The sequence below is a fragment of the Ostrea edulis genome, chromosome 6 (genome assembly GCF_947568905.1).
Source record: "Ostrea edulis chromosome 6, xbOstEdul1.1, whole genome shotgun sequence".
Taxonomy (NCBI): domain Eukaryota; kingdom Metazoa; phylum Mollusca; class Bivalvia; order Ostreida; family Ostreidae; genus Ostrea; species Ostrea edulis.
The window spans coordinates 55,230,849-55,243,203 of NC_079169.1; the positions used below are offsets into that span (position 1 = coordinate 55,230,849).

Sequence of the window (12,355 nt, forward strand, 5' to 3'; positions counted from 1 at the left end):
CGCGCGCATTGTACTTTTAAACCTCTTTCATCGGGTATCGATCTATAGCATTTTGAGATTTCAAGGAAATGTTTTGAAATATAGGTAGCAGATATGTTTTTGGAATCTCTACTTAGTAGCAATGTCAAAATTACATACACATACACGCAAGTCTAATTTTGATTGGCAGATATTTAAATGATCCCTAAATCTGTTATGAGAAAATTGGACAGATATTGACACCATAGGCATATACTACAAAAATTCAGAATGTAAGTTGAATGGTCATGCTGTAACACAAAGACAAAAAAAAATTAAAAGGGGGGAGGGGCGTTTAAGGACCATCCTTAACGCTGCCCGTTACAATTAAATCTTGTTCCTATCGTCGGAATAAACTGTAAAAGAAAAAACCCAATGAAAATATGAAATTCAGACTGAAAATCCAGTGGTACGGATTACACGGGTGTCGGGTTAGGCAGATTTTACTTTATTAGCAAGGAGTTCTGTGTTCACTTACGACTGCCATAGGGACACAAGTTGACAAAAGACCTTGACATTGTGAATTTGTAATGACAGACAAAGCAATGATAAAATTTGAAAAGTTAGATCTAATTCTTAGGCACCAACCCGTTGTTGATGTCTAATTCCAGGTCTTTCGGCGAGCTTATCCCCTCACTCGCTATCTCCATATGCTCATTTCCATTCAGATTGACACGCTCTATGATGTCATTTCCAGTATTAGTCCAATAAATCTTTCGAGCTTCATAGTCCAAAGCCAGGCTGATGAAGTAGGTAGATGACGTGGCATTAGGACTGTAAACACGCTGCTGCTCTGTAACGGGAAATACGTTACTGAATAATTAACTTGTCTGAAGGGCACACATGCATAAAATTAGTGTCTGTTTACCTGTAGAAATATTAAGAGTTAAGAGAAATTAACAATAGCATATGATGCTACACAATACGTTTTCAATTTACATTTTGAGAACTGATCTGATTTAATAATTTTCAGAAAAATATGAATATCAGGATGTTTAGTGCTCGTAAGAATTGTGTGTGATATATGTGTGTGTCTGTGTGTATATATATATATATATATATATATATATATATATATATATATATGCTTATGAACATATCTGCAATTAATGTTTATGAGCGCTAAGCACCATGATATTCATATATACAACCCAATTTATCACACATTACTATAAATCACCTTCCCCACACAGGTCCGTCCTCCAAATTTCCATGCTGCCGATATCCGCCCAATATATCTGCTTGGTCTGCGGGTCAAACTCCAAGAACTTGGCCTTTCGGATGTTAGAGAGTGGGAGCACGTGATGTTGAGTCCCATCTAAGAGAGCCCTATGGACGCTGACCCCATCCGCAAAGATTAGTATACCAACTAAAAACATAACATGTGACAATGATAGATATAGACCTGTATAACGTGTGACAATGATATAGACCTGTATAACGTGTAACCATGATAGATAGAGACCTGTATAACGTGTGACAATGATAGATATAGACCTGTATAACGTGTGACAATGATAGATACAGACCTGTATAACGTGTGACAATGATAGATATAGACCTGTATAACGTGTGACAATGATAGATATAGACTTGTATAACGTGTAACAATAATAGATATAGACTTGTATAACGTGTAACAATAATAGATATAGACCTGTATAACGTGTAACAATAATAGATATAGACCTGTATAACGTGTGACAATGATATATACAGACCTGTATAACGTAATAATGATAGATAGAGACCTGTATAACGTGTGACAATGATAGATATAGACCTGTATAACGTGTAACAATAATAGATATAGACCTGTATAACGTGTGATAATGATAGATATCGACCTGTATAACGTGTGACAATGATAGATATAGACCTGTATAACGTGTGACAATGATAGATATAGACCTGTATAACGTGTGACAATGATAGATATAGACCTGTATAACGTGTGACAATGATAGATAGAGACCTGTATAACGTGTGACAATGATAGATAGAGACCTGTATAACGTGTGACAATGATAGATATAGACCTGTATAATGTGACAATGATAGATATAGACCTGTATAACGTGTGACAATGATAGATACAGACCTGTATAACGTGTGACAATGATAGATAGAGACCTGTATAACGTGTGATAATGATAGATATCGACCTGTATAACGTGTGACAATGATAGATAGAGACCTGTATAACGTGTGACAATGATAGATACAGACCTGTATAACGTGTAACAATAATAGATATAGACCTGTATAACGTAAACATGATAGATATAGACCTGTGTAACGTGTGACAATGATAGATATAGACCTGTATAACGTGTGACAATGATAGAGATCAGTATAACGTGTGACAATGATAGATATAGACCTGTATAACGTGTAACAATAATAGATATAGACCTGTATAACGTGTGACAATGATAGATATAGACCTGTATAACGTGTGACAATGATAGATATAGACCTGTATAACGTGTGATAATGATAGATATAGACCTGTATAACGTGTGACAATGATAGATATAGACCTGTATAAAATGTGACAATGATAGATATAGACCTGTATAACGTAATAATGATAGATATAGATCTGTATAACGTGTGACAATGATAGATACAGACCTGTATAACGTGTGACAATGATAGATAGAGACCTGTATAACGTGTGATAATGATAGATACAGACCTGTATAACGTGTGACAATGATAGATAGAGACCTGTATAACGTGTGATAATGATAGATATCGACCCGTATAACGTAATAATGATAGAGACCTGTATAACGTGTGACAATGATAGAGACCTGTATAACGTATGACAATAATAGATATAGACCTGTATAACGTGTGACAATGATAGATATAGACCTGTATAACGTGTAACAATAATAGATATAGACCTGTATAACGTGTGATAATGATAGATAGAGACCTGTATAACGTGTGACAATGATAGATATAGACCTGTATAACGTGTGACAATGATAGATAGAGACCTGTATAATGTGACAATGATAGATATAGACCTGTATAACGTGTGACAATGATAGATACAGACCTGTATAACGTGTGACAATGATAGATAGAGACCTGTATAACGTGTGATAATGATAGATATCGACCTGTATAACGTGTGACAATGATAGATAGAGACCTGTATAACGTGTGACAATGATAGATACAGACCTGTATAACGTGTAACAAGAATAGATATAGACCTGTATAACGTAAACATGATAGATATAGACCTGTGTAACGTGTGACAATGATAGATATAGACCTGTATAACGTGTGACAATGATAGAGACCAGTATAACGTGTGACAATGATAGATATAGACCTGTATAACGTGTAACAATAATAGATATAGACCTGTATAACGTGTGACAATGATAGACACCTGTATAACGTGTGACAATGATAGAGACCAGTATAACGTGTGACAATGATAGATATAGACCTGTATAACGTGTGACAATGATAGATACAGACCTGTATAACGTGTGACAATGATAGATAGAGACCTGTATAACGTGTGATAATGATAGATATAGACCTGTATAACGTGTGACAATGATAGATATAGACCTGTATAAAATGTGATAATGATAGATATAGACCTGTATAACGTAATAATGATAGATATAGATCTGTATAACGTGTGACAATGATAGATACAGACCTGTATAACGTGTGACAATGATAGATAGAGACCTGTATAACGTGTGATAATGATAGATAGAGACCTGTATAACGTGTGATAATGATAGATACAGACCTGTATAACGTGTGACAATGATAGATAGAGACCTGTATAACGTGTGATAATGATAGATATCGACCCGTATAACGTAATAATGATAGAGACCTGTATAACGTGTGACAATGATAGAGACCTGTATAACGTGTGACAATAATAGAGACCTGTATAACGTAATAATGATAGATATAGATCTGTATAACGTGTGACAATGATAGATAGAGACCTGTATAACGTGTGATAATGATAGATAGAGACCTGTATAACGTGTGATAATGATAGATACAGACCTGTATAACGTGTGACAATGATAGATAGAGACCTGTATAACGTGTGACAATGATAGAGACCTGTATAACGTGTGACAATAATAGAGACCTGTATAACGTAATAATGATAGATAGAGACCTGTATAACGTGTGACAATGATAGAGACCTGTATAACGTGTGACAATGATAGAGACCTGTATAACGTAATAATGATAGATATAGACCTGTATAACGTGTGATAATGATAGATATCGACCCGTATAACGTAATAATGATAGATAGAGACCTGTATAACGTGTAACAATAATAGATATAGACCTGTATAACGTGTGACAATGATAGACACCTGTATAACGTGTGACAATGATAGAGACCAGTATAACGTGTGACAATGATAGATATAGACCTGTATAACGTGTGACAATGATAGATACAGACCTGTATAACGTGTGACAATGATAGATAGAGACCTGTATAACGTGTGATAATGATAGATATAGACCTGTATAACGTGTGACAATGATAGATATAGACCTGTATAAAATGTGATAATGATAGATATAGACCTGTATAACGTAATAATGATAGATATAGATCTGTATAACGTGTGACAATGATAGATACAGACCTGTATAACGTGTGACAATGATAGATAGAGACCTGTATAACGTGTGATAATGATAGATAGAGACCTGTATAACGTGTGATAATGATAGATACAGACCTGTATAACGTGTGACAATGATAGATAGAGACCTGTATAACGTGTGATAATGATAGATATAGACCTGTATAACGTGTGATAATGATAGATACAGACCTGTATAACGTGTGACAATGATAGAGACCTGTATAACGTGTGACAATGATAGATACAGACCTGTATAACGTGTGACAATGATAGATATAGACCTGTATAACGTAATAATGATAGAGACCTGTATAACGTGTGACAATGATAGAGACCTGTATAACGTGTGACAATAATAGAGACCTGTATAACGTAATAATGATAGATATAGATCTGTATAACGTGTGACAATGATAGATACAGACCTGTATAACGTGTGATAATGATAGATACAGACCTGTATAACGTGTGACAATGATAGATAGAGACCTGTATAACGTGTGACAATGATAGAGACCTGTATAACGTGTGACAATAATAGAGACCTGTATAACGTAATAATGATAGATAGAGACCTGTATAACGTGTGACAATGATAGAGACCTGTATAACGTGTGACAATAATAGAGACCTGTATAACGTAATAATGATAGATAGAGACCTGTATAACGTGTGATAATGATAGAGACCTGTATAACGTGTGACAATGATAGAGACCTGTATAACGTGTGACAATGATAGATACAGACCTGTATAACGTGTGACAATGATAGATAGAGACCTGTATAACGTGTGATAATGATAGATAGAGACCTGTATAACGTGTGACAATGATAGATATAGACCTGTATAACGTGTGATAATGATAGATATCGACCCGTATAACGTAATAATGATAGATAGAGACCTGTATAACGTATGACAATGATAGATTATAGATATCGACCTGTATAACGTGTGATAATGATATATATCGACCCGTATAACGTAATAATGATAAATAGAGACCTGTATAACGTGTGACAATAATAGATATAGACCTGTATAACGTGTTATAATGATAGATAGAGACCTGTATAACGTGTGACAATGATAGATATCGACCCGTATAACGTAATAATGATAGATATAGACCTGTATAACGTGTAATAATGATAGATATAGACCTGTATAACGTAATAATGATAGATAGAGACCTGTATAACGTGTGATAATGATAGATATAGACCTGTATAACGTGTGACAATGATAGACACCTGTATAACGTGTAACAATAATAGATATAGACCTGCGTAACGTGTGACAATGATAGATATCGACCTGTATAACGTGTGACAATGATAGATACAGACCTGTATAACGTGTGACAATGATAGATACAGACCTGTATAACGTGTGACAATGATAGAGACCTGTATAACGTGTGACAATAATAGATATAGACCTGTATAACGTGTGACAATGATAGATATAGACCTGTATAACGTGTGACAATGATAGATATAGACCTGTATAACGTGTGACAATGATAGATACAGACCTGTATAACGTGTGACAATGATAGATATAGACCTGTATAACGTGTGATAATGATAGATATCGACCCGTATAACGTAATAATGATAGATAGAGACCTGTATAACGTATGACAATGATAGATTATAGATATCGACCTGTATAACGTGTGATAATGATATATATCGACCCGTATAACGTAATAATGATAAATAGAGACCTGTATAACGTGTGACAATAATAGATATAGACCTGTATAACGTGTTATAATGATAGATAGAGACCTGTATAACGTGTGACAATGATAGATATCGACCCGTATAACGTAATAATGATAGATATAGACCTGTATAACGTGTAATAATGATAGATATAGACCTGTATAACGTAATAATGATAGATAGAGACCTGTATAACGTGTGATAATGATAGATATAGACCTGTATAACGTGTGACAATGATAGACACCTGTATAACGTGTAACAATAATAGATATAGACCTGCGTAACGTGTGACAATGATAGATATCGACCTGTATAACGTGTGACAATGATAGATACAGACCTGTATAACGTGTGACAATGATAGATACAGACCTGTATAACGTGTGACAATGATAGAGACCTGTATAACGTGTGACAATAATAGATATAGACCTGTATAACGTGTGACAATGATATAGACCTGTATAACGTATGACAATGATAGAGACCTGTATAACGTGTGACAATAATAGATATAGACCTGTATAACGTGTGATAATGATAGATATCGACCTGTATAACGTGTGACAATGATAGATAAAGACCTGTATAACGTGTAACAATGATAGATATAGACCTGTATAACGTAATAATGATAGATATAGATCTGTATAACGTGTGACAATAATAGATAGAGACCTGTATAACGTGTGACAATGATAGATATAGACCTGTATAACGTGTGACAATGATAGATAGAGACCTGTATAACGTAATAATGATAGATATAGACCTGTATAACGTGTGACAATAATAGATAGAGACCTGTATAACGTGTGATAATGATAGAGACCTGTATAACGTGTGATAATGATAGAAACCTGTATAACGTGTGACAATGATAGATATAGACCTGTATAACGTGTGACAATGATAGAGACCTGTATAACGTGTGACAATGATAGATATAGACCTGTATAACGTGTGACAATGATAGATAGAGACCTGTATAACGTGTGACAATGATAGATAGAGACCTGTATAACGTAATAATGATAGATAGAGACCTGTATAACGTGTGACAATGATAGATACAGACCTGTATAACGTGTGACAATAATAGATATATACCTGTATAACGTGTGACAATGATAGATAGAGACCTGTATAACGTGTGACAAAGATAGATAGAGACCTGTATAACGTGTGACAATGATAGATACAGACCTGTATAACGTGTGACAATAATAGATATAGACCTGTATAACGTGTGACAATGATAGAGACCTGTATAACGTGTGACAATGATAGATATAGACCTGTATAACGTGTGACAATGATAGATAGAGACCTGTATAACGTGTGACAATGATAGATAGAGACCTGTATAACGTAATAATGATAGATAGAGACCTGTATAACGTGTGACAATGATAGATACAGACCTGTATAACGTGTGACAATAATAGATATATACCTGTATAACGTGTGACAATGATAGATAGAGACCTGTATAACGTGTGACAATGATAGATATAGACCTGTATAACGTGTGACAATGATAGATAGAGACCTGTATAACGTGTGCCAATGATTAGCTCAGTTTGATTCACGTCCACTATTACTGTATAATGGTTTTCATTGCATATCACAAATGTTGCGAAAATATCCCGAATTTTAGACTTGCAAATTGACAGGTTTCAATTTTGTACTGATAACTCAACAAGTTAATAGGTATACAGAGTGACAACATCTGACCACCTTTTAAGATAATGAGTACTACACTTGAGGTGGTAAGTTTCTACTCAGAGTTTTTCATATTTTGTAAAATATGGTACACAGTTGATGTAAATTTTATGCGAATTTAATTGTTTGCGATTCAAAAATACTCGAATAGACAGCGAAAATTAGATTATCGCGAAAACTCCGTAATACGGTACATTATATATCATCTGGTATCCGATTTCCCACGGGAAGCCGGAGTAGAATAGGTCCTCAGAACCCTCCCTGCTCAAAGACCGTACTCGCCGAGCATAGGCCTAAATTTTGCAGCCATTCACCGGTTATATTGATGTCTCCATATGAGTGAAAGATTCTCGAAAGGAAAGTTAAACAATTTCATATCAATCAATATAGAATTGTCTGTGACTTTTATTTTCTGCGCCTAGAGTGAGAATTTGGCAATTTTCAGTCCCTACCCCGTAAAATGTCATTTATAAAAGTAACATGTTTCTAACAATTACAGACTCTCAAAACAGATGTACTGAAATATGTTACAAATGTACCTAATGATTCAAGAAGACCTTCAAATTTATCTTTAGCCGCCTTTTCCATACACTTAACAGAGACTGCACTGTAAGTTATGGCGACGGTTCCTCTAAGATAATCTTTAACATGTGTGCGATTTACATCTTACATTCCTGAAACAGATGTCAAATTTTTCAAAGAACTTCTGATATGTACGGAAGTGAAAGCGAGAACCAGCTTGTTTAAGAAAATGTTTTTTGGGGGCCGGGCAATTGTCATGTTACGTAGAATATCATCAGATTACCGATATCAACAGATGCTGCTTGTCACAAAAACTAAATGTTATTTCGTGTTGTATCTTCATGGAACAAATTTTTCAACAGCTGGACAGTTAGAGTTTCTTAATAAATAACAAATGCGCCATATAACATAGACCGGCTTCATTGAGAAACATTGACATCCGTTTTTGATATGCGACTGTCAAAGCCTAATGACCATGACGACGTCTGCAAGAAATTTATTGCTAGTTTTTCGCTAATATTCACAAAATGTATGAATAAATTGGTCGTAATTATTTCTTATTTAAACACTTGAAATGATATCAATGGTCTCTTGTTCGTAATATTGAACAATAAGACGTGAAAAGAAGTTTTTATGGCCTCTCCATACTTATTACTTGTTAATACAAATACTGTCTGACATATGATTCAGTGGGTACGTTAATGCAATATTTAATAAAAGCAGATTTAAGCTGTCAATTTTCATTATCATTGACCTGAATCATCAAGCAGAATTAACCGAACGGCGAAGAGGGGGACAATCGTTTATGCTAAAACAGGGAACATGTTCCACATTCTCACTGATTTCTTCATTGCAATTCAATAGATTTAAGTTTACTGAAAGGTTTTGAATGCTATACTGTTTTTTGGTGTCTTCCTCTGATTCTTCGATGGCCAACTTCCTCCACTCTGCACTAATTAGGTCAGTCAAGAGCCTTTTGTGTAAAGCCGTACTACTAACATCATTTTTCATATTCATGTATCAAATTTTGTCAATACCGAAAAATCGATAACATTGCTACCATGTTAACTACAAGAGGAAATTGATAGTTATCAAACCATCAGCTTCCCGCGTGTGGCTACAGTAGTATTTCTCTTGGGACAGAATTCACTTCCGCCGGAGATAAAACAAATTTTAAAATTCAGCATCTGCTAATGCGAGAAGTGTGTTCACATCTGGCTATTTGCTTTACAACAATTTCATTTTGTTGCTGGTAAAACTAAGTTTAATCATGTAAAAACATGGTACTTACCTTCAGCTCCTTCAGTCTGGGGCAACAGAATCAAATTAAGAAAATAAATTGCGCTCCATAGAAAGACATGTTTTCCCATCCTACATGTCCTGGAGTCCCTCGTGTCGTATCGGTATCGCAGATTGTCAATATACACACTAGTCTATCAACGATTTAATCGCTGGCAAATATCTGAGTATTATCGACGTATAAAATCACAATCGACTTTAATTAACAGATCATATTGTCTGCAGTCAGATTAAATCAGTGCAGCATGTATTGATCACTGATCCTCGTAAATACAGAAACTGTCAGGTCTTCAAGGCACGTGGAATCAAAATGTCTCCAGAACCGGTGTCCAATCAATAGATGTCGTGCTTCGCTAGGAGATCACAGCCTCTTTAATTTACAAGATGAGATAAAACATGAACTCTCGCGCTCATCTCACTTCCTTCATCCAATGACTGTAAGTGGATTGATCGAGGGACACGGATTCGTTGTATAAAATGTTTCTACATTATTTTCCTCGAGTCTTCCAGCTCTCATTAACTCGACGGTCTGGGAACAACATGAGTAATACGAGAGTTTATTGATTCTAACAGTTCGCATTACTAATGAAATACGTGAATTACTGACAAAATCCCAATTGTCCCGCCGTTGAGGAAGCCGATGCATTTATGCAGCATATTCTAAGACACATGCCGATACAGATGGTTAATTAATAGAAACCCCCTAGGATCCCAGGAGTATTACGCGGAGATATTGAAAAAATATTTTATATGGCCTAGAAATTATTTTAAATCACGAGGAAATGGATACCATCTGTTTACATTAGGGAAGTAACAAGTGTATATAATACACAGATATATACCAGAGGATCGCCCGGAGCTAAGTCAGTATCATAATTTATTGAATACTATTTCATAAGACCCCACGGATCATTACAAACGTACCTGTACATATGCACTAGTGAACACGAATAATACAACTCCGTTACCACCAAGCAGTCCCCAAAAATTCGGCAGTGGACATTTATCATATTACGGAAAAGGTGATACAGAGGTATACAAACTCGTGGACATTGTGAAAGAATATTACAACTGAAGTCTTAAAATATCTTATAATATCCAATGTACAGTTCATGTCATGTTTTCTTTCCCTCCATTTTCCATTAATGATATTAATTGTGTTAATTTGGTTGTAAATATCAATATTGTTTATTTTACAATATTTCACCAGGTACAGATTAAAGGGAAGCTAAATTTTCGAAGAAAAAAGTAAAAGAATCATCTTTCCATACTTAGTGAAGAAAAAAGTAAAAAAAAAAAAAAAAAAAGAAGTTATCTTCCCCTACTAAGTGAAGAAAGTAAAAAAATGATCTCCCCCTACTGAGTGAAGAAAGTAAAAGAATTATCTTCCCCTACTGAGTGAAGGAAGTACAAGAATTATCTTCCCCTACTGAGTGAAGAAAGTAAAAGAATTATCTTCCCCTACTGAGAGAAGAAAAAAGTAAAAGAATTCCCTTCCTCTATGGAGTGAAAAAAGTAAAAGAATTATCTTTCCCTACTGAGTAAAGACAATAAAAGAATTTCCTTTCCCTATGGAGTGAAAAAAGTAAAAGAATTATATTCCCCTAATGAGTGAAAAAGTAAAAGAATTATCTTCGCCTTCTGAGTGAACAAAGTACTAGAACTATCTTTCCCTACTGAGTGAAGAAAAAAGTAAAAGAATTTGCTTTCCTTCGCCTACTGAGTGAAGAAAGTAAAAAGATTTCCTTCCATTATGGGATGAAAAAATAAAAGAATTATCTGCCCCTACTGAGTGAAAAAAGTGAAAGAATTGCCTTCCCCTACTGAGTGAAGAAAGTAAAAGAATTATTTTCCCTAACTGAGTGAAGAAAAAAGTGAAAGAATTGCCTTCCCCTATGGAGTGAAAAAAAAAAACCTTCATCAGACTTTGGCTGGTGGCCAGACTTTAGCTGGTGGCCTTAATTGTTTTATGAACATACTAGAATATAAATTTACCAAGTTTTGGTTTTTAATCACTTCTTCGTGTATTTCCCATTGGGTTTAATCTAGTTTAAATGAGCTGTATTTTCAAAGTAAATGAATACTGTCTTTCTAAACAAACTTTCCTGTTTAAAATCAATGTTGAACTTTGATGCAATTTGTGATCTAGTGTCTCATTGATGAAAACTATTTGTGGTGAGTATAGATCAAATGAATAAGATTTAAACAAGAGACCCAAGGGTCACATTGCTTACATGAGCTGATGCATATTACTATGTAAAACGTAAAAACCCCATTACGGCCCCACCTCTGCCTTGGGAAAATTAATTTGAATCAGAGCTTCCACACTGGTTTGACAACTCTTGAGAAAAATTCTAAAGTACTCTCTCATAATTT

At 34.8% G+C, this 12,355-nt stretch overlaps 1 protein-coding gene across 2 annotated transcripts in view; it reads right to left on the minus strand.

Annotated features, from left to right (window-relative positions):
* Window positions 1-12,355, minus strand: part of LOC125646508 (uncharacterized) — a 46,562-nt gene that overhangs the window by 7,726 nt on the left and 26,481 nt on the right. The window contains exons 1-3 of one of the 2 annotated variants that reach the window (XM_048872839.2): window positions 9,972-11,848; window positions 1,199-1,387; window positions 607-811 (exon numbers count right to left, since the gene is read on the minus strand). In XM_048872839.2, coding sequence (XP_048728796.2) covers window positions 607-811; window positions 1,199-1,387; window positions 9,972-10,050 — 473 coding nt within the window. In that variant the 5' untranslated portion in view covers window positions 10,051-11,848. Of the gene's footprint in view, window positions 1-606; window positions 812-1,198; window positions 1,388-9,971; window positions 11,849-12,355 lie in introns of those variants that run through there. The other variant, XM_048872841.2, reaches the window with a different exon arrangement.